At 35.8% G+C, this 23,626-nt stretch overlaps 3 protein-coding genes and 1 long non-coding RNA gene across 6 annotated transcripts; 1 reads left to right on the top strand and 3 right to left on the bottom strand.

Annotated features, from left to right (window-relative positions):
* Positions 1-364: 364 nt before the first annotated feature.
* On the bottom strand, positions 365-12,727 carry LOC146928906 (lipid transporter). 3 transcript variants are annotated; one of them, XM_085701080.1, is made up of 17 exons: positions 12,585-12,727; positions 11,851-12,046; positions 11,601-11,667; positions 10,819-10,898; positions 10,425-10,519; positions 8,998-9,158; positions 8,666-8,817; positions 7,582-7,700; positions 6,189-6,352; positions 5,982-6,056; positions 5,515-5,586; positions 4,414-4,551; positions 2,126-2,281; positions 1,180-1,232; positions 912-1,090; positions 722-806; positions 365-636 (listed from the first exon to the last, which is right to left on the bottom strand). In XM_085701080.1, exons 3-16 carry the CDS (start codon positions 11,647-11,649, stop codon positions 746-748), a joined length of 1,554 nt encoding a protein of 517 aa, XP_085557206.1. In that variant the 5' UTR covers positions 11,650-11,667; positions 11,851-12,046; positions 12,585-12,727; the 3' UTR covers positions 365-636; positions 722-745. The 3 variants fall into 3 exon arrangements, with proteins under 3 accessions (XP_085557206.1, XP_085557205.1, XP_085557204.1); XM_085701079.1 differs by having other exon boundaries at positions 11,851-12,019; XM_085701078.1 differs by having other exon boundaries at positions 11,851-11,927.
* Positions 12,728-13,259: 532 nt separating this feature from the next.
* Positions 13,260-13,752, bottom strand: LOC146928905 (uncharacterized). Its single transcript, XR_015008221.1, has 2 exons — positions 13,673-13,752; positions 13,260-13,571 (listed from the first exon to the last, which is right to left on the bottom strand). It is a non-coding gene; the product is annotated as an uncharacterized LOC146928905 (long non-coding RNA).
* Positions 13,753-14,366: 614 nt separating this feature from the next.
* Positions 14,367-14,974, bottom strand: LOC146928904 (uncharacterized). The gene is made up of 2 exons (XM_085707159.1): positions 14,963-14,974; positions 14,367-14,828 (listed from the first exon to the last, which is right to left on the bottom strand). The coding sequence occupies exons 1-2, from the start codon at positions 14,972-14,974 to the stop codon at positions 14,367-14,369; spliced, it is 474 nt and encodes a 157-aa protein (XP_085563285.1).
* A 3,181-nt stretch (positions 14,975-18,155) lies between these two features.
* LOC146928903 (uncharacterized) lies at positions 18,156-20,105 on the top strand. The gene has a single exon (XM_085707158.1). The coding sequence runs from the start codon at positions 18,156-18,158 to the stop codon at positions 20,103-20,105; it is 1,950 nt and encodes a 649-aa protein (XP_085563284.1).
* The last annotated feature ends 3,521 nt before the right edge of the window (positions 20,106-23,626 follow it).

Here is a 23,626-nt window from a genome sequence, read left to right as displayed (position 1 = left end):
GGAAAACCACTCCAGTTGAACCCAAAATAAAGGGGTACAGTGCTTCTGTCCAAAATTAATATGAACTTATGATCAGAGTATTTTTCTTACCCGTACAAATTGAGTTAAGACTCACACAAGGAGTTTTTTATAATTTAAAATGCTTAGACCTCAAGACTTTGCTTAAGAATCAAACTTCTTACCACTTAAACAACCATAAGTTGATTTAAGATACGGGGTTAATACAAAATGCGGAAAATTCAACAGCAGTCTCAACTTTATAACACGACGCATGAAATGTAACATGCAGCTTCTTAAAAAAATAAAATGTATAACAAATGTACAGAATTTCCTTTGTAGATGGAAATATGAAACCTTACTAGCAAAAGAATTAAAGAGATATTGTATTAAGGAAGAAAAAAAATCAGAAAACAATATTTTCTGCACTTGTACACATCATGTGTACAGCTCACCATTGACAGTGTGCTCAACTTTCAAATGAGTAGACACGACAGAAATTAAGAAGAATTCACTGTCATTTTGTATTGATGGAGTAATAAAGTTTAATTTACAAAAATACGGATGCAGTATTATGCATGTTACAAAATTTTGAATCCTCCCTACAAAACTAAGTGCTAATCCATCATCTTCCATTGTCTGCAAAAAAAAAAAAAAAATGCTAATTTATCATATCTATGGATGAATCTTAGAAATTAGCTGGCTTGAAAAGAACAAAACTCACCTCACAGTTAACTTACAGAATTCATCAGTCCGAGTGATCGCGAAAGCGAATAATTTTTTTGATGAAAGGTTTTTCCCGGCAGTAACTAAAAGACCAAAAACAAGTATGTTAACAAAGAAGGAAGTGATAATAAACAATTGTAATCAACAAAAATATCATAGAAGTTGAAATCAATGGAAAGAATATATACATCACATATGACGACACACAGAAGCAAGCCAGTCCAACAGAGAAATGGATCATAAATGTTGGCCAGAAATTATCTTGGTCCAAAAATACATTCTCAGAAACAAGAGTGAATACACCTGAAAATAACAGAATAATCCATCCGGAAGGCAAGCAGCCATGAAAAGAAAAGGAGGAAAATCCCTGTGGAAATAATAACTTTTAAATATGAAAACCATTCTCAATATTTGCATCAAATTATGGTAAACCAAATCAAATGCCAATTGTCATACCTTGAAGTATTCCTTTATGAACAATGCAGAATATAAAATCCTCAATGTCATATCTTTAGTCAAGTGAAGGATCCAAAGAAAACTTTGCACTAACAAATGATGTAAATTAAATATGAGAAATCAAAGGTTGAACTAACAACCACATTAGATTCCAGCTGTTTAGAAAGAAGTATCTAGGTTAGGACTCTGCGGAAGTAACAAAATGGTATGCAAGTAATGTTACTTGTCTAGGCACTGTTACATCTGATATAATCTAAAAAAAATTGGTATATTATCAGTGTTACCAGCAGGTCATGCCATTAGCCAATCTTGCAGCCATTTAAGTTAATGTGTCTCTCTCTAATACAGACCAGAAAGATCATACAAAATATTTAGTGATGGGAAATTTTCTTATATCACTGGGATAGTAGTTGGTTCAACATCATAATCAAGATTTGCAAAATCAGTGCCAATAATACCATACACAACTTCTCAGACATTGCTCTAGCAAGGAACAAAATCAGCATAATGCTGGACCTTTTTTTTTTTTTTTATTTCTTTAACTTTTCAGTATATGAGGGGGGATGCCGGTTGAGTTTTATTGATATTGAGAAGAACGTGAAATAGAAAATAGAAATTCAATTCAGCATGTTGATGACGATTTTAAAGTAATAACTATGGCAGTGAAATACACCAACAGAGAAGAGATAAAGTATTTCCTCTGCTTTATTTTCATTTTCTTTCCTGTGATCAAGGGAATTTCTTTATATATTTCCCCTCGTGATATCTTTTGCATTTATATCTTAGTTTTCCTTTGACCTTCATGTGACCTCCAGGTTATAAACAATAACTAATATGTTGAGCATCGACGCGGTTTCCATAAGTAATGAAAAAGTGAATACTCAATAGCATAAAATAACCAACTGTTAGGATTGTCACACATGCAACCAGAAGGTATAAAGGATACTAAGAGAATTTGCCACGATCAAGCCAACTGACCCATAAAGCTTTATTAGCAGGACATTCAGAACTACAGAGATCAAAGAGAATACAAGTAGTGAATCATTTGAACGCTTGAGTTGGTTCTCTGTTGCAACTGCATGCATAAAGGCTTCAGATGTTCCTGAAACGAGGCGAAACATAAACATTATAAAACAGATGAAGAATTTAATCCACCAGGGTCGCTAGTTATAAACAAGGGAAATATGCAAGTGCATAATGATTGTTGGATGAAAAATTTCCCAGTCATTCTAATGATCTATTCCTAACTTTGCAAATACATCAGCATTCGAGTAAGTCAAATCTATAAGCGGCAATAGTACTAGTGGAACAATTCAACTTGGAATATCAAAATAATACACAACATGGATTATGTTGAATAATGGGGTTACCCGCTGTCTATTTAAATAATGCCAAAGATTTTTCCTCCACAATCTTCAGCTCCCCGATAAAACACAAAGGGTTTGCAATAGCACAATTGCGGTTCAACTTATCAGATGCCTAATGTAGTTTATTCGGTTCATGCGCTACAACCCCAAGTCTTCGTTGCCAATACGGAACCAGTTCAACACTCTCAACATTGGTATGTTGATTCGCGAGCCACTCATCACATTGCCATCAAACCTCAGAATCTGGTAAATGAGGCCCCTCTCAGCAACCAGGAGCATGCTTTTCTGGGCAAGGAACAAGGTCTGCTAATTAAACCCCGTTGGTTCAGCCTCCTAATGTTAAGTTACATGTAAAAAAATTATAATGTGTTCCTTCCATTACTAAGATTCTAAATACTGTAGGTCAATTTGCAAAGTTTAAATGTATCAAATCTCGATTCGATCCATCTAATTATGTAGTCAAATTTCAGGGTGATCACAAAGTACTGCTACAAGGCTATCTTGGACCAGATGGACTTCATACATATTCCCACCTGCTGTCAAATAATTTAGTCAAGCATTCAAATCTCGATTCTGGTTTCTCCAATAATTCTGTGTATTCTACAGCTCTTTTTCTATCATTTGTAACTTTTTTAAATGTCACTAACATTGTAACCACATACTCCTCCACTTTGCTTTCTTTGTGGCATAACGAAATGGGTATATAAAATAAAGGGGAATTAGAGTAGCTATGAGCTGTTAGAGAATTTCAAGTTGGTTGGTTAGTTTCTTATGTGGTTGTTCAGCTTATTATTAGTAGTGTGCTATTCCGTTGTTATTTCAGTTATTGTTAGCAAGTCTTTAAATAGTCCTTGTAGAGGGGAGATACATCTGAATAGTTGAATTTTATACTTTTCTTCCCCTTGTGTTGTTGAATAAGGAATTCTAGTATTTCTTTTGCAATTTTCATTCTTTTGATTACTCAATTCTGTTTTGTTCTATAGGAATTATTTCCTAATCAAAAAAGAGATCCTAACACTAGGTCATCCTAGTTCCAACACTCTTCATAATATACTCAAATTGTACAATGTTCATGTAAAAACTTCGAGGAATTTTACGTGGCATACCCCTCCGCTGTTTATTGCTGATATTTTAAAATGATCTCAGCAACATCAAATCCCATGTTCTAGTGCCTTTGTTGTGCATACTGATAACTCCAAAATCTATGTTGCTTGTCTCTCCAAGGTTCTGGATTCAGGTGCAACCAATTACCACTTTGGTAACAAGTCCTTATTCTCTACCTTTTCTACTTCCGGTTATTTACCAACATTTACCACAGAAAATGGGTCCCAAACACAGTCCAAAGGGAAAGGTACTGTCAATCCACTTCCCTACTTCTCCATTTCTACTTCTCACCTGCAAGCTTCTAACCCCTTTCCAAACATCCCTCCACTTGTATGCACAATATGAACTTCAAGTTCAACACCCAACATCTTGAGCTCTGATACTAGTGAGAGCACTGACAGAGGAATTAGAACAATGAAGATATAAAATTATCTAGGTTTCCAAACATACCCCAGACATTCCAAATTTACCTATCCAGCTTCCTTCATTCGATTGGTAGTTACTAATAATAGATGGAATATGCTTAAAAATTATCGTGTTTTGTTGGCTAGTCTTCTATTGTTCCTAAGCAATAGAGTCATGACAATATATCTAACATTCAATTTATTATTTCCTATTTCATCTACAAAATAAATCCCCAAGAACCATCGTGTTCAAAAAAAGATTATATGTAGAATAAAAACTGAGATGTTATGGTCTTGTATTAACCCATGATTAATGTCAACGAATTAAAAAATGAGCAACCAAAAACAAGGTGAATTACCATTCATAGCTAAAACAATGACATAAAAGCAATAATAGCGGAGGACAGTTGATGCTTCTCCATCACTCCATTTTTTTCCATACAACAATCTAATGAGGGAATAAGAATAACTTGGACCAAATGCCATGAAAACAACACCTGCAAAGCAAATAGCTAGATATTATACCGCAGAAGGACAATAGGATATACAATTTAATGCAAAGTATGTCCAAATTCCCTCCTATGTGGAAAATAAATAAGGCTATATTCAAACAACTCTTAATCACAGCAGCACAAGTGACTAAATTTGTGTATAAGAGTGAACAGTTTAGGCAGGCATCTGGCTTGGATAGAGCAACAACAACAGAGTAATTGTGACTTATGACATGAAAGACTGTGTTATCATCGTTAATATAAATATGATACCGACTCTTCAAAAAAAAAAAAAATCACAAATCAGATCTTCAAAAATAAAACTACAAAACAGTCTTACAATTTCATACCAATAATTTTATGGTCTCAAAAGGCTTATCAATGCCTTAGACAGCATCCTCATTGAGGGGTCATTTAACACTATTGTTATTGTCTCTATAGAAAAGTGCCAAGCAGACAACATATTCATTGTTTTTTCATAAAAATGTTGTTCCTTGAGGCATGTAATACTGGCCCTAAGTAAATGAGCTCAATCTGTCAGGAAAGTTCACTCAGGGTTACATCCATATTTTTCTATCCTATATATTTTCCCTACAGAAAAAGTTGCAGTCTCATAAACAGTAAGATTCAAGTTTCTTTTCTTTTTTTTTTGCCCCTTAAAAGACATTAATATGGAAAATAATTACATAGCTTAAGTTTGCTTACTACAGAAGATAAGAGAATAGTAATATACAGCCAATATAATATCAGGCAGCATGCTAAATGGTTATACAGTAATTTACATTAACTGGATCTGTTTATGTGACTTTACAATCTTAACAGAACCATAAACATTCATACAAACTAAAATACAAGTAACTTTACATCTAATTCAAATAAGGAACACGGTTAAATAATTGGTACTGAACAATAGGAAAACTAATATATACGTATCCAGCACAAAATATAGAATTAAATCAAAAGACATACCAATCAACAAAACTAACTTGAGGGATTCTGTCAGGCAGCTTCCTAATTTCTTGTGTTTACCCTGGTATTCTCCTGTCAGGCATGCCAAATCATTATTCAGTTTGTGAAATTGAAAAGAATCTCACCATGGCCGCGGCCAAAACAGTAAGCTTTATGATTAAACATGAAAGAACTAAGCATTTAGAGCTAGAACGGAAAGTGAACAACAACCACAACAACAGAAACAATAATAAGTTAATAACAATAATTGACAGAACTAGTCCTCAATTAAACCTAACACATTCGGGTGAGTGAGGAAGATAGAAATAAAAACAAGAGATATGTGCACACCAAAAGTAACATGCATTATGGTTTCTGAAGAAACAGAGAAAAGAAGAAGAGTGTAGTAGAAGTAAATAATAATTGAAAAGAGAGCAATACATTCAGGTTTACGGTTCAACATAAATAAAACAAGAAAGAAATAGAACCTGAAGCAGACCTTGCAAATGTTGTGTATGAACTTTCTTCAAATGGTAAAAAGACAAGTCTCACCACTAAGCTACCTGAAAAGGTGTTTTTTTAAAATAAATAAAAAAAAAAAAAAAAAAAAAAAAAAAAAAAAAAAGACAATATGTTTAGAAGAAACACAATAGTTAAGCTTTCTAGCACAAACTATGCAAACCATATATACTGACCTAATTTATCCACGAGGCCATATACAGCTTGATTATATGGTGTATCAAACCACACGAGCACTATTTTCTCTCCTTCCTGAAGGATCAACTTTCGAAACGATTGAAAGGTGAACAGCATACACATCTTCGATAGTTGCTGGTCAAATCCAAAAACTCTTCCCTCTCTGCAAAAATTTGTTAGTTATAAACTGCACACTGATGATATAAATAAGCAAATATCAAACAAAATGAAATGTTATCAAGATTCCATCATTTCCTTGCCAAGCATATTCAATACATCAGAAATTAAATTATGAGAAAATCATGTGTGTGTGTGATCAGAAGACAAGATATGTACTGACATCATTCTGATATAACACAATAGACTAATACAGGTTAGTGTTCTCTTAGGATTGAGCTCAAAAAATGATGATTGCTATATTGAACTGGAACAGAAAAAACTTCCTCTTATAATGGTTATGAAACGAAGGAAATCGGTAATGAAAGGGGAAAATGGAATGGAGTAGAGTAGAGTACTACTCCTTTCTAGATGGATTTAACAGAAAAAGAAAAGGAAACTGAAATCTGCCCGGAGTGAAGGATTGGCTCCTTACACTCTACACCAAAACCATACCCACCCAATGTCTCAAAAACTGCCCACTGCGGTCACCTATGAAACACGGACACTCCTCGGATTAGGCGTGTCTCGGTGTCGGACACGTGTCGTGTCGGTGACACGTGTCCGACACCGACACTTGTAATTACACTTAATTATGTGATTCTTTCAAATTAATAGCTGTGTCGGCGTGTAAGTGTCCGTGTCGTGTTAGGTGTCCGTATCCGTGCTTCATAGGCGGTCACTCGTATCCTCTCTAATTCCCCATCTGATGATTCACACAGATTCTCCCCTTCAATCTCTTTCTTCTGCATGTCCCTTTTCTATTATCACTCACTCTTTTCTCTACATTCCTACACTTGCCACACGCTTTTCCCCATTTTCATATGGTAGCAGGCCTGGTTCATTGGACCCATTTTCATATGCTTAGTGGGCCTACCATGCAAAACCAGAAAAAGGAGAAGATAAATAGACATGGAATTTTACGTGGTTCAACCGACTGCATACTAAAGGCTTACATCCATATATAAGGAGTAGCTTCTGCCAAATATGATCCCTCTGTAATGACCTAAGAAGATTTAGCCTATTATAGTCAGTCCAATACCAAGCTTGTCAGACCATTGCTTGAAAGTTAACTAGAGATATGCTAAAATAATAAAGCTACCGCTGCCTAGTTCTAAATTTATGAACAGTCTGATTTTTTTAAATTCCCTTCATCTTCTTCTGAATGAGGAAGTTATAGAAGAAACAGACATCAACCATGTACAGATATTTCTGTGAAAAGAAAAAAAACTGTACCTGAATGGGAAAAGGTAAGAGTATCTAAATTTCCGATAAAGAAGCAGATAGCCCCAATAACCAAGAAATAAGCAAGCTCCATAAGAAGCCTGTGACAGCGCAAATATGATTGATTTTTCCTGGAAATTGTCATTCACCTCCTAAATTAGTTCCATTTACATGGAAATTACCATAGTCCGCCAAACTCTATTGGGGGGGACTATGGATTATAAGTACATAAAAATCCAATGCACTTTGATAAACTAGTTCTTATAAAATGCAGGACAGGGAAATGAAACAAACAAGTATAATTTTATTTAAATGTGTAAGAATTCAGTAATCTTTGTGTAAATATGGTGTAAATAATGAGATCACACACCTTGTGTTTATAGTAGTTTTATAATAATTGCATTGAATGCTTAATGAGTAAGCACTAGCCTAGGAAGTTGTATACTCTAAGAGTAATAACAATCAGTCTAGGAAGTTGTACAATTAAAGGAATATCTAAAGATTCTTAATTTTAACAAAATGCGACATGTTTTCCAAAAATTAATGAAATAAATTACTTGAAAGAGACAAGATTTGACAATTCAAGGGTCAAAAGGCTAGAATTCACGGGTTTCAATGACTATGTAATAGTACTAGAAGAACTCTTCTGCAAAAATCTTTCAATAAGACTTTTTTATCCCTTAGATTAAGTCATTAGTAAATAATCTACTTTTTAATTTTAGTTTTTTTTCTCTATTTTGTAAAACTTTCACTTTCTGTAATTGCTCTTGGTCATTGGATTGCATTTCTAATTCATCTGACCAGCCTTCAGTTCATCAAGAATTTAACAAAGGAAAGAGTTTAACAATTGAATTATTTTTATGGACGTAAAGATTAATATAATTCATCTCCTCACTTTTAATAAATTAAAACAAATGATCGTAAACAAAGAAGGAAAAAAAAAAAACAGTAATTTGTAACCATGACAGTAACTGGAAAATTAGAAACTGGTCCAATAATTAACGCGTCATTAGCATTTCACAAGAATAGTAGAGAAAGCATTGACTGCCTGGTTAATCATAAGGAAAGAAAAGACTGAAATATATGCTTAGCTCACCAGTCCAGTTAGCTTGACAATTAAAAAGTACATTGTCAAGCACCGTGAGAATGTAGCGACTGTCTCAACCATCAACCGTAATTCCAGCAAGACCAAGTTCTGTGAAAGAATATACAAAGGCTCAGCCAATAGCTCCAAAATGCATGCACAACCTGGCATAATAAGTGAACTTTATTTATAAAAGATCACATTATGTAGCTTGGTAGATTTATAATTTTAACAGGGGCAATATTATAGAAAAATACCATTTTTTTTACCAAAGAAAATACCATTAATTACCCACTAAGGTAGAAGAAAAGGAAAACGGATGACAATAAGCTTCATTTGATTACCATTGATCAAGACAGCTTGCCCATATGGACTAAAATAACTTATTTGTTGCCACCAAAAGACAAAAAGGCATGCTACAATGGTAACAAGTATTCCAAGCGGGACACTCATCCATGCTACTTTCAATAGCTTCACGACACCTTCTTCCACAGACGTACCATCACTACAATATGAAAAATATATTTTTTAATGGAGCTCAGGCAAGAGCACAGGAAAATTCAATTTAAAAAAGTTATGTAAGAAGTTATAAACCCTCAATCCCAATAATCTGATATTTTTGGAATACATAATATTCAAAGATATCAAAGAATTATAGACATAACCAATGATTGAGGGATTTAATTAACATTTTCACTAGCCCTTTCAATATTGATATAGATAATCACGATTTACAACCAACAAGCAGCATCACATAAGTTCATGAATTGAAGCTTAAACCCCAAATCATTTATTTCTAGAATTGCGTTTATTATTTTTATTTTAAATTGCTTAAATTCAGTTGTCGGCCCAAGAATCGATTAAGTCAATTATAGATTTTACTTTAAATTCAAGCAATTTAAAAGAAATAAAAATAAATCACTTATCGCACAAATGAAAAACCAAAACAATAATCATTTCAGCTGAATTCCAATATATAAATCTAAATACACTTAACAAAGACAAAAATTCTAAAATTAAGCTGACTTGACCATGTTTATTATTTTTAAAACGCATGAGTTCAGAATCGCGTTTAACCATGTAGCTTGAACTAATTGATATTGTAGCTTGACTTAACCATGTTTATTATTTTTAAATCGCTTGAATTCAGTTGTTGACTGAAGAACGCTTAAATTGCTTAAATTGTATTTGAATTGCTTGAATTAAACTTATATTGAGTTGACAAGAATTCATTTGATTGTTGTTTTCTTTCCTTCCTCACAAACTCGTTTCAGAAATTTGCAACGGAACCATATATGTTTGTTTTTGCTACTGCACTAAACTACATAATTGATTAATTCTAGAATCGCGTTTTTGCCACTGATTTGGTTTCTAAGTTTAATTTGTTCTGTTTTGAATTTATGGGTTTCTTCGCTTTTGCAACTGCACCCATAAAACAGAACTGGTTCACCGAACCATAACATCATTTCGGTTTGGTTCAGTCTAAAGCATTAATGGTTCGGTTAAGTTTTCCCGAACTGTAGACATGGTTCTGTTTGGTTTGGTTCAGTTTTCTTCTTGAATCAAGCCAGGAACACCCCTAAAACTAAATTAGCTGTTCTTTAGAAGCGTGCAATATAATATAGAAGGCCTATGTCCTAACGAACAATGAGAGCGCACTAACCTTTATATTTCTAATAGCAAAACTAACTTGACAAAGCAGTGTAGAACATAATTTCCTAAACAATTAGTTATTCATATGCAATAGAATTAGCAAAGTATAAAGGATCACCTTTTCATATCCATTCGCATGCATGCTCGGCGAAAACCTTCCCGGCTAAGAAATAAAACACATGTGACAAACAGATGAAACTGCACCGCATACATCTGCATGAAAAAAAGGTAACATCATGGTAAACCATTTTTTAATCAAACTTTATCAAATAAGTTTACAATGCAACTCAGATCGACAACAAAGCACATACAATAAAAAATGACCTCGTTTTAAGCGGAAAACACCTCATTTTAATTTTTACGGGATCCGGCTCATCGCTCATCCAAAATGAGAAACTCACTTTAGACGGTAAAGTGAACCAAATTCCATTTTAAGGTGTTATGTTACAATCACAGACTTAGAAGGTGATAACAGAAACTAAAACTAGATCAGAAAAAGAAAAAAAAATTACCGCATAGTCCTCTTCTGTGAGATGCCTTACGATCCATGTATTGAATATAAATGGAATTCCTCTTGACAAGAATTGAGTAGCTGGATTCATGTTATCCCAAAAAATATCATCATCAGCCAACCACATAAAGCTTTACTATGTAAAACATGCCAGCAGGCACACACACCCATTGTATTTTAAAAAAAAAAAAAAAAAAAGTAAATTATTCAAGAGAAGAGGGAACATGCATTGTCAGTGTACGCTAGTTTTACACTGACGTCCAATAAGAATTTGGTATTTTGCAGTGGTTTTTAACATACAGTTACAAAGTGGTGGGAATATAATGAGGTCTCATTGGATAGGCATTGTAAAACTAACTTCTACATCCCTGTTAAATTCATTATTCAGTACACTAAAGCACTTAAACAATATAAATAAAGAGAAAAGAGGATATGTTGTGTCAGTGTAAACTAGATTTACACTGACAACCGATAAGAACGAAGCATTTGGTAGTTATTTTGGAAAAAGTAGTTATAAAATAAGCATATGTGTCAATATGCTTTTAAAGTCGTAAAAGTACTTTACACTGTCAGTGCATATCCATTAAACTCGTAAATACATTGCAGGATTTAATTTGTATACACTGTCAATCAATGAAATCATTTAAAACGCATGACTTTACTCACAAGAGCTTTTAAAATGGTTTATTTGATTCAACATAAAGTCTAAATTTGAAGCATAGATGATGATTTTAGAATGAGTGAGTGAGTGTAATGTAAATGTAAAGAAGGAAAGGTACCTACCTAAAAGGTATTTGAAGGTGCGAGACAAATTGGTAGGATCCTTGGACATAATGCAAGAAATTGGAAACTGCAGAAAACGAAAATGCTTGGATTAGATACTTTGGTTGATGTGAAACGATTCCAGAAATAATAATCACTTGTTGAAAAAATCAATTCCAGAAATAATCACTTCAAACTTGGTGGTAAGTTATTATTAGATAAACCAAATACCTAAGAGAGAAGAGAAAATGAAAGACATTGAATCAAATACCTTATTGTTGTTAGATTAGATGATACAGAAGCGATTCCAGCGAGGGCAATGGTAGAAGCGATTTCAAATCAGTTTTCCTGCAATTGAATTTCAGTTACTGATTTTGCATTTGTAGCTGAATGCAACAATGGCATCTCTTGATTCTGAATTCTTGAACAACTTTTGGATCCTAAACCACGGCGATGGACCCAAGAGTCTTGTTAACAAAGAGTGGTGATCAGTCGGTGCCACAAAAAAAAAGGGCAACCCGGTGCACTAAAGCTCCCGCATACGCAGGGTCCGGGAATGGGTCCCACCATTTGGTGTATTGTACGCAGCCTTACCCTGTTTTTTTACACAAGAGGCTGTTTCCAGGACTTGAACCCGTGACCTTCCAGTCACATGACAACAACTTTACCGGTTGCGCCAATTACAACTAAACATACTTACTAAAACATTTCTCAATGTCAGGCATAACATAACATTCTATACAAAAAAACCCAATTCATTCACACCACTGCATTTCGAAAAATAAGTTCAAGAAATTCAAAGTATCTCAATGCCTATGACTCATTCATCATATTTTTAAATTGCGAAAACATAATTGATATTGAATCGCTAAAATTCAAGACACTAATAATAATGAGCGAATACGATTGTGTAGCAACAAGCATTGAATTGAGTTGTAGAAATGAAATAGTAAAACAAGTTCGAAGAAGAAGCTTAAAGAGTGAAAGAGAGATCAAGATCGGTACCTGAAGAAAGAATCTCCGTCGTCGTCGTTCACCGGAGAGAGAGTGTGTGTGTGTGCACGCTGTGAATCTCAATGACGGTGAAATAGAGTTATGTCTGAAAATGGAATTATGCCACCGTTTCCAAATCAGATTTTAATATCGGCGCCGGAATATGACGCTTTTCAGTTTTTATTTTCTAAGAGGAGACATGTGACAAAATATCAGCCATTGGATTAATCTGACGAGCTAAAACATTTCATTAAATAATACTCCTTCCGTTTCAAAATGAGGGTCATTTTAGGTTGTTATAGACTATATTTTCCTGCAACCAAACTAACTGTCTAATGGTTTTGTAACAACCTATAATCATGAATACGTAACAACAAAGAATGTGAATGTTATAATTTCCAATAACAAGTGCTCCACAACAAGTGCTCCTAAAAGAATAGTGAAAATCATTATTAATAAATGGTTTTAAATAAAAACTATTGTTGAAACCATAAATATAGTTTAATGGTTTTGATAGTGTTCTTTGTGAAACCAAACTAATTGTCTAATGGTTTTGTAACAACCTATAAGCATCAATATCAAAATAAAGAATGTTATAAAGAATGTGAAATGTATAATTTTCATTACATCATATCAAAATATTCCCAATAAAATCTAGCACAAACTTATAATAGTACAAACTAATCATAATCCAAAATATGTCTGTTGTTAAAAATTGAACATTATAGGTTCAGAACTATACAACGCATAAAAGAAAATTCAATTCATAAAACCCTAAATCCTTCCAAAATACTAATCCGCCATAACCCTAAAAGCACCTTCACCACCCTAAGCACATTCACCGCGAATGAGACGAGCAAGTTGAATGTCCTTTGGCATAATTGTCACCCTCTTAGCATGAATTGCACACAGATTGGTGTCCTTAAACAATCCAACCAGGTAAGCCTCAACTGCTTCCTGAAGTGCAAGAACTGCATGGCTCTGGAATCTCAGATCCGTCTATAACAACAATATCAAAAACAAAAATTACAAATTAAATAAACCAAAGAGGAACAAGATTTCACACAAACTCGATTATGAAACTAATTAACAATATTTACCTTGAAATCTTGAGCAATTTCACAAACCTTAACATCCAAACTTAATTCAATTGGAAATTTCTGGTAGGAATTTCAATCTAAGTTTAAGGCTGCGTGACAATATTACAAATTAGTCTGACTTCTGCTCAAATATGTCATTATAAGTGGTCCATATATATTTACTTTATTACTAGTAACATAGAAACATCACTTTCACAAGTATCAATTTTTCAAATCAAAAGAACCTGCCTTGTGTGCTTCCTTAGCAAATGTATGAGTTGAGTTACATCATCTGGCGGAACCTCGCTATTTTTTAGTGTCACATGGTTTTAGAATTTACCTATAAATAGAACTTCTTTGATGCCACTTCATCAATACAAATCAAAACTAAGATACCCTTCTAGGTGTGATCACAAAATAAGCCTTGATTTTATTCAAACATGGATACAAGACTAAAGTCCTTTGTCACATTCCTCACCTTTATTCTTCTTGCTTCTTTGTTTGTCTCTTTGCTTCCTAATGTATCAGAAGCTAGGCCATTTCTTAGTCCGCTACAAGGCAGAGAAGGTGTAATTGGAGAGGTAAATGGAGTTTTCATGACATTAAAAGATGTTGGTCCATCCCCTGGTGTTGGACACAAGCTCAAAAACCTTCAAAAGCTTCAAAGTTTTGGAGGAATGAAAAATGTGCAAAACTCTAACTGATTTTAAAATATTTAGTAAATAAAAGAATTTGCTAACCTATGAAATGTCTTATGAGTCACAATTGTATCACCATCAAAGACACAACCCGTAAAATGCCCACCGGATGCAAGCAGAACGATCCTCAAACGGGTGTTATCCCGGGGTTCAACAGTCAGAGATTTCAACCTCTCCGCTAAATTCTTCTGCACTTGCTCATCCTCATATAACACATTTTCACTCACAATCATAATCAAAGACTTCCATACAGAAACTCTATGCCCTGTCTGAAGAGAGATGAATAGCTTTTGTTTTAAGCTTACGCCTGATTTATTAGGCACAACATTTTGACCTCGAGACTCATTTTCACTGTCATCATCGTCGTTACTTTCTGATCCAGCTATACTTGACACATCATAGTCTTTGACAAAATCAGATGTCAAATCCTCAAAATCCTCTTCCTTCACAATATTTTTCCCAGCAATTGTCAGCTTCACCTATTATCAATACATCAATTATATCAGCCAATCAAAAACCACTACCATTCCCTTTTACATCCACAAACCAAAACGGATATTTAGGCTCTGTTTGGATAAACAACTTATTTGCAACTTATAGCATAAGCACTCACCATGAAAGGCATCTCTATAGCAAAAGATAAAATAAAGTCAAATTGTTCGCGTAAGCCACCTTGGAGAACTAATAGAAATAACCTAAAAACAGCTTACGAACAATTATCGCGAGAAACTTATTCATAAATGATACAACATTACAACATTCCCCTGATTCTTGTTGTAAAATTTAGCTGAACAGAGTCACCTATCATAAGCAGTTATCATAAACTCTCCCAGATAATCTCACAAAACTTACGTAAGTATATAAGCTTAACATAGTTCAAGTTCTTGGTGTGATTAAGCATTCTGGTCCTAGTCCTGGTGAAGGGCACAAGTATATAACCAACAACAATAACTCATAAAGTTCTCAATCTAATTGCTTTTATTTGCATAACACTCATAAATAATACTTGAGTATTATTGTTATGACTCATGAAAAATAATTAGTATTACAGTATCTGTTAGCTACTACTACTACTGATCGGTGATATAATAATATCACTAGACCTGTTACTTATTGAAGATCATAGTATTTTCTATTTAAACTAAAAATTCCTAAAAATCATAAAAATCATAAACCGCAAATTCAAAATTCCTAAAAATTATGAATCCAAAATTCAAATTCAAAACTCTGAAAACCTAAAAAATTAGGGGAAAACGAAATTACCGAAGTGCAACGGTTCCAGGACGGTAACGGTGAGGTTTTTTTGACTCCTCCAGTAGTAGGAGTAACTGCTATACCTGAAATTTGTGTGCAGCATTAGGATCATTTTGGTTTCTATCAGGATGAACTTGCTTTGCCTGTAACAATAAGAAAGTATGTGAAATTCGCAATTGCGATTTCAATATTCATGATATAGAATTTGAAAAAAGAAAGAAACACAATAAACGAATTTTTGAACCTTGTGATAATAAGCTTTGCGAATTTGATTATCGGAAGCAGAAGAAGATACTTCGAGGATATTGTAATACTCTGTTTCTTTCACCATCATTCACCGATTGAAGCTTCAGAGGAATGACGCTGAACTGAATGAAGAAGAGAAAAGGAAAGAAAGAAAGAAAGAGGAAGATAAATCGGCGAGTCAGTGAGTCGCGAGTGACGAGGAAAGCGATGAAAGAAACATACAAGTGAGGTAGGAGAAGATTGTGGGGTGTGAGGTGAGAACCATAGGATCATTACAAGTGTCCAATTATCTGATGGGTGTGATTAACTTATGCATGGTGCATAAGTTATGGCTTATGCACCATAACTTTTGCCCACAAAAACATCGTTTAATACCATTTCAAAATATTTACCACAATTTACTACTAACTTAGTAAAATAACTAATCACACTAAAACGTTAAAATAATCTAAATTCTAAAATTACTATATTACCCTCACTCCACAAATTACCAAAATTCTTAGTCCTAAAATGATCAAAATACCCTTCTCGCCTAAAATTCAATAATCTCAAAACAAACACACAAGCAAGCAATTAAACACATATAATAAATAAATAAAATATTCCTAACGAAAAACGGGTTGTTACCCAATAAATCATCAAAACTCTCAATGTAACATCCCAAACTACTTTAAGCATTGCCGACTGACCCTACAAACCAACACGAGTCTTTTTCAGCGTGTTTTGTCCTCACTCGCATGTTTACCAGTAAACTTCCTGGTAAGTCACCCATCCAAAGACTACTCCAAGTCAAGCACGCTTAACTGTGGAGTTCTTATGGAATGAGACACCGAAAAGAAGATGAATCTTGTTGATATAGATAGTACCAAACAATTCTTATAATCATTCCTTCAACCATGTAGTCCAATACATGCACGACCTCAAGATCTCTCTCATTCCGGTGTGATTAGGTCCGTTTATAAGTTGTCGGGAGCCGTTCATTGTCATGCCTTGTACACCGGCGACCACTCCCCGCCCTCGCAGCCTTGGGTGTTACTGATGACACCCTGTCATCCTAGTTTATTAGGCATTTTTTATGTAATGTTTGGGTCATTTTTGATGTAATTCTGGGAGCTAGAAGCCACAAAGGAGCAAAAACACAAGTTTAAGGGAATCAGAAATCGGCCACCGATTGAACCAATCAGCCACCGATTTTGCTGCTGAATTTCCATATTTCAAGACTGTGAAAATCGACCACCGATCCTGAGCTTTTGGATCGTACTTTCTGGGCTTTAATTGATGGATCGGTTACCGATTGGACTGCATCGGTAACCGATTTTGACTGTGCTTATATAAAGGAACTCGGTCTCAGGTTTAATTATGACGATTTTTGGAGATCAAAAGACCTAGAAACACATGGTAGAGCGATTTGAAGCATCTTGGAACACCATTGAAGGAGTTTTAACAAGGTTTATTCATGAATTCATCTTGTAATTCTTCTTCTATTGTCTATTGCTTGATTATGTGTAACTAAACCCTCCTTTGTTGGGGATGAGTAGACCTAGATGAACATGTTTATTATGACCTAGTTTATTCTATTGATTGAAATTCATATGATTGTTTCTCTTATTTCCGTTCTTAATGCTTTTTATTGTGTCGGCCGCCTTTAAATTGATTTAAGGTTTATTTTGTGATACGGAAGTGGAATTGATAAACGCTTTGAAATAAGAGATCCTTGCCTTTGTAATCTAGGAATAGATACAAACCCTTGGAATCATTTAAAGAATTCTTGTTCGTTAATGCTTAACCCTAATCTTCAAATTCACTAAGGAATTAGGTTTTTATTTTAGGTTTAAAGTTTTTGTCACTAAGGAATTTGGGCAAGAATAAACTAGATAATTCGGTAACAACCATACGAGTTGATTCAATAGTTGAGACTAAGTTAATAGTATTTCATGGTCATCTAGCGAAACTCATCCCTAGCATCTTTCTCCCATTAATCTTAATCACTTTATTTACTTTGCTTAATTTTCAATTTTGCGATAAAACAAACCAACAACTTAACCTTTTGTTCGATTAAGTTCTAAATACAATTCAACCGTATAACGCAATCCTCGAGTTCGACACTCGGTCTTACCGTTTTAAATTTACTACTTGAACAATTTCGTACACTTGCGAAATACGCCATCAAGTTTTTGGCGCCGTTGCCTGGGACTGTCAAATCACTGTTGAATTTTATTTTTTCTTAATTGAAATTTTTTGCTCTGCAACAAAATTATTGCTTTTATTTTATTTTAAATTATTACTCACTCTTTGTCTAACCTTGTATGCGAGGCCAGCCCTCAGCTGAACTTACCTTTATTCCAAAAGTTGAAAAATTCTGCCGAGCAATCCGGAAAGAAACAAAACTCAGAAAACTTTGGGAAAAGGAAGAGGCTAGTACAGTGGAGATCGACACGGACGAAGAGGTATTCGAAGTAGACAAAGATATGGAGGGACAACAGCCACCATCGGCCCAGCCTGAAGAAAAACTTCTTGGAGACTATGGGGCCAGTGACAGAAACCGAAACAGGTTGACCATTACTAATCAGCCTGTAACGGTGAACAAGTTTGAGATCAATCCCGGTCTATTGCGGGAGTTGAAGGAGAATGAGTATGCTGGAAAGTACAATGAAGATGCTAACAAGCACTTGAAGAGTTTCTTGATACTCTGTGAAACAGCAAAAGTGCAAGGGCACTCTGAAGAAGCCAAACGGTTGAGACTGTTCTCGTTTACTTTGACTGATGACGCTTATGAGTGGTTTGACTCTTTACCGGCTGGTAGCATAACAACATGGAATGAGATGGAAGACAAGTTCTTGGAGCAGTTCTTTCCTACCGCTTTGTTTGTGAGAAGGCGACAAGACATTTCTAGTTTCCAGCAGAAAGAGGGAGAGTCCTTCGGAGAAGCTTATAAAAGGTACAAGAAGCTACTATCAGCATGTCCCGAGCACAACTTTGATACTACTGTTCAAATGCAGATGTTCTGTAATGGTCTACGTTTGGCGACTAGACAAGTTCTTGATACAGCTTCTGGTGGTTCTATAAATTTCAAAACCGCCTCTCAAATAATCAAGATTATCGAAGCTGTTGCACTTAATGAACAAATGGAGATGTATGATAGAACTGGTGGTACAAGAGGAGGACTCATAGACTTGAATCAACTTGAGATCAAAAATGCTCAAGCCATACTCACTGGTAAGCAGATTCAAGATGCAGTATCCGCTGAAGTTACAAAGAGAATGGCAGCCCTTAATTTAACTCAACCACAGGTTGCCCCGGTGAATCAAATGAACATTGTCAAATGTGATTGGTGCACTCGCCCTCATTTCACTATGCATTGTGATGTGCCCATGGATGCAACCCAAGTGGAGATGGTGAACTACCTCAGCAATCAAGGGAACCAGCTTAGAAATAACCCTTTTGCAAGTACATATAATCCAGGCTGGAGGAACCATCCAAATTTCTCATGGAAAAATCAACAAGGTGGTTCTCAAAATCAACAACAAGGGGGTTATCAAGGAGGTCCATCAAATCAAGCACCAAAGAAGGCGGATTGGGAGTTAGCAATTGAAGCAATGGCTACCAACATGAATTCCTTAGCTCAAGAAACCAGAGAGGCTCAAAAGAATACAAGGGCGTCAATCAAAAATCTTGAAACTCAAGTTGGGCAAATTGCTCAACAACTCACACAAAGAGCTCCAGGGACCCTTCCAAGCAACACTGACATCAATCCAAGGGATCATGAAAATGTGAACATGGTCACTACAAGAAGCATGAAGAGGGATGAATCACTATCATCTCAAGCTAAACATGATGAAGGTGACTCATCTCCTGAACTAATTGAAGTGGCGGTTGAAGTGCGTGATGCCGTTGACACTCATGTTGTCGAAGAGCCAGAAAAGAAGAAAGATGAGCCTCCAAAGCCACAAATCAAGCTGCCTTATCCTCAAAGGTTGAAGAGAGAAAAAGATGAGAAATGCTTTGCAAAATTCATCGAGATGTTCAAGAAGTTACAAATCAACATCCCATTTGCTGAAGCCCTCCAACAAATGCCTTCATATGCAAAATTCATGAAGGACATCCTTTCAAGGAAGAGAACAATTGATGATGAAGATGTGATGCTAACCGAGCAATGTAGTGTTGTTTTACAAAGAAAAATCCCAAGGAAGCTAAAAGATCCTGGTAGTGTTATGATTCCTTGTACCATTGGGGATAGAATTTTAAGAAGGCGTTGATTGATCTTGGAGCTAGTGTGAGCTTGATGCCTTTGTCTATTTATAAGAAGTTGGGCATTGGAAGAGTAAGAGACACAAGGATGACTCTACAGTTTGCAGATAAGTCCTACAAATTTCCCTATGGCATAGTTGAAGATGTTCTTGTGAAAGTTGATAAATTCATCTTCCCGGTAGATTTTGTTGTTCTTGAGATGGAAGAAGATGATGATATTCCTTTGATACTAGGAAGACCGTTCTTGCAAACCGGAAGGTGTTTAATTGACATGGAAGATGGCACTTTAACTTTGAAATTCTTTGATGAGGTGGTGAAGTTGAATGTTCTTAAAGCTATGAAGCACCCCAAAGAGAAAGAAAAATGCTATAGGGTCGACATGATCAAAACCTTTGTGAAAGAAAAACTCCAAAAGGAGATACCAGCCCTACCACTTGAAAGAGTCTTAAGCTTGCCATCGGAAATTGCACAAGAAAGTGAGGATCCTAAAGAATGTGAAGTCTTAGCTATGTTGGAGGCCTCTCCATCCCACAACCGTCGCACCCCTACGAGGTGGGAGGAACTTCATCCTCAAGACGAAGTTGTGGAGAAATCAAAAGAAGCACCGGTAGTTGAACTCAAACAATTACCTTCTCACTTGAAGTATGTGTTCCTTGGTGAGAAAGAGAAGTACCCAGCCATTATTAGTTCCAACTTGAGCAAACTTGAAGAAGAAAAATTGTTAAGGGTGCTTAGAATGTACAAGGGTGCTTTGGGTTGGTCTATTGAGGATTTGAAAGGTATTAGCCCTACTTTTTGCATGCACAAAATTCTGATGGAGGATAATTTCAAGCCGGTGGTGCAACCTCAAAGAAGACTAAATCCAGCCATGAAAGAGGTGATTAGAAAGGAGGTGGTGAAGTTACTTGAAGCTGGTATCATTTATCCCATTTCAGACAGTTCGTGGGTGAGTCCCGTCCAAGTTGTTCCTAAAAAGGGTGGGACTACCGTGGTTACAAATGAGAAGAATGAGCTGATCCCAACACGTACAGTCACCGGGTGGAGAGTTTGTATTGACTATAGGAGGTTGAATACCGCAACAAGGAAAGATCACTTCCCACTACCTTTCATTGATCAAATGTTAGAGAGGTTAGCGGGTCATGATTACTACTGTTTCTTGGACGGGTACTCTGGTTATAATCAAATTGCGGTGGCACCTGAAGATCAAGAGAAAACTGCTTTCACGTGTCCTTATGGGATATTTGCTTACAGGAGAATGCCATTTGGGCTATGCAATGCCCCTGCCACGTTTCAAAGGTGTGTCATGTCCATATTCTCCGATATGCTTGAAAAACATATCGAAGTTTTTATGGATGATTTTTCTGTCTTTGGCTCTTCTTTTGATAATTGTTTGCATAATTTATCTCTTGTATTGGAAAGATGTCAAAAAGCTAATTTAGTCCTAAACTGGGAAAAATGCCATTTCATGGTGAGAGAGGGAATTGTTTTGGGTCACCGAATCTCCCACAAGGGGATAGAGGTTGACCAAGCTAAAATTGAAGTAATTGAAAAACTTCCTCCTCCCACTAATGAGAAAGGCATTCGAAGCTTTTTAGGCCATGCAGGTTTTTATAGGAGGTTCATTAAAGATTTTTCAAAAATAGCAAAACCCCTCACTAACTTGCTTGTCAAAGACATTCCTTTCCAATTCAATGATGAGTGTTTGAATGCTTTTAACACTTTGAAGCAAAAATTGATCACTGCCCCTATTGTCATTGCACCTGATTGGTCACTACCTTTTGAAATTATGTGTGATGCAAGTGACATAGCTGTTGGGGCAGTGCTTGGTCAAAGAAAAGATAAGTTGTTGATGTTATCTATAATGCCAGCCATGTTTTGAATCCGGCACAACTTAACTATGCCACCACTGAAAAAGAACTTCTGGCTGTTGTTTATGCTTTTGATAAATTTAGATCTTACTTGTTAGGGTCTAAAGTTATTGTTTACACTGACCATGCTGCACTAAGGTATTTGTTTTCTAAGCAGGAATCTAAGCCAAGGCTTCTTAGGTGGATACTGTTGTTGCAGGAATTTGATTTAGAGATCCGTGACAAGAAAGGATCGGAAAACACGGTGGCTGACCATCTTTCTCGCCTGGAGAAGATGGATGAAACAGAGGAGGAGAGGCCTATTAAGGACCTCTTTGCTGATGAGCACATCTTAGCTTTTACGATGGTGCCGTGGTTCGCAGACTATGCGAACTACATGGTGGGTAAGATTATTCCTCATGACTTTAACTCCCAACAACGTAAGAAATTCCTACATGACTGCAAATCATATGTGTGGGATGAACCATTCTTATACAAAAGGGTAGTTGATGGTTTGTTAAGAAGGTGTGTCCCCGAAGATGAACAAGAAAAGGTGTTGTGGCACTGCCATGACTCCAGCTATGGGGGACACTTTATTGGGGATAGGACTGCTGCAAAGGTCCTTCAGTCAGGCCTGTTTTGGCCTACTCTTTTTAAAGATGTGTTCACCTATGTTAAGAAATGTGACCGCTGCCAACGCACAGGAAATATTTCAAAAAGAAACGAGACGCCACAAAATCCTGTGTTAGAAGTGGAAATCTTTGATGTGTGGGGAATTGATTTCATGGGACCATTCCCATCCTCATATTCAAAGATGTACATTTTGGTGGCAGTGGACTACGTTTCTAAGTGGGTGGAAGCAATTGCCATGCAAACCAATGATGCTCAAGTAGTGGTTGCCTTCCTTAAGAAAAACATTTTTTCACGCTTTGGGGTTCCTAAAGCTTTAATTAGTGATGAAGGCACCCACTTCCTCAATCGAAAGATGGAGGCGTTGTTGAAAAATTACAATGTGCATCATCGGATTGCCACACCCTGCCATCCTCAGACTAGTGGACAAGTAGAAGTGTCCAATAGGCAAATCAAGCAAATTTTAGAAAAAACTGTGAACTCATCCCGAAAGGATTGGTCTCTTAAGCTTGATGATGCCTTATGGGCATATAGGATTACCTTCAAAACACCTATAGGTATGTCCCCTTTTCAAATTGTTTATGGAAAATTGTGTCATTTGCCCTTAGAGCTCGAACACAAGGCTTTGTGGGCAACTAAGCTCCTTAATTTTGATCTTTTTAAAGCAGGTGAGTCTAGGATTCTTCAACTCCATGAGTTGGATGAATTTCGGAACTATGCCTACGAGAATGCCAAAATTTATAAAGAACAAACAAAGAAATGGCATGACAAAAAGATTCAAATTAGGGAGTTTAGAGAAGGGCAACTTGTTCTACTTTTTAATTCCAGGTTGAGGTTGTTCCCTGGAAAGCTGAAGTCAAGGTGGTCCGGGCCATTCAAAGTGGCGAAAGTTTATCCGTACGGTGCTATTGAGGTACAACACTTGGATTCTGACAAGACCTTCAAGGTCAATGGACAAAGACTCAAACTATACTATGGGGGAGAGTCGGAGCGTTCAAGGGAGTCCATTTCGTTACAATCCACTTGAAGAAAGAAAAGTGGACCGTCAAGCT

Source organism: Medicago sativa, chromosome 4, assembly GCF_051527215.1.
Source record: "Medicago sativa cultivar Bolivia chromosome 4, Bolivia_mono, whole genome shotgun sequence".
Taxonomy (NCBI): Eukaryota; Viridiplantae; Streptophyta; class Magnoliopsida; order Fabales; family Fabaceae; genus Medicago; species Medicago sativa.
Note: the sequence above shows the minus strand (reverse complement) of the source record. Positions and strands in the feature narration are given on the sequence as shown.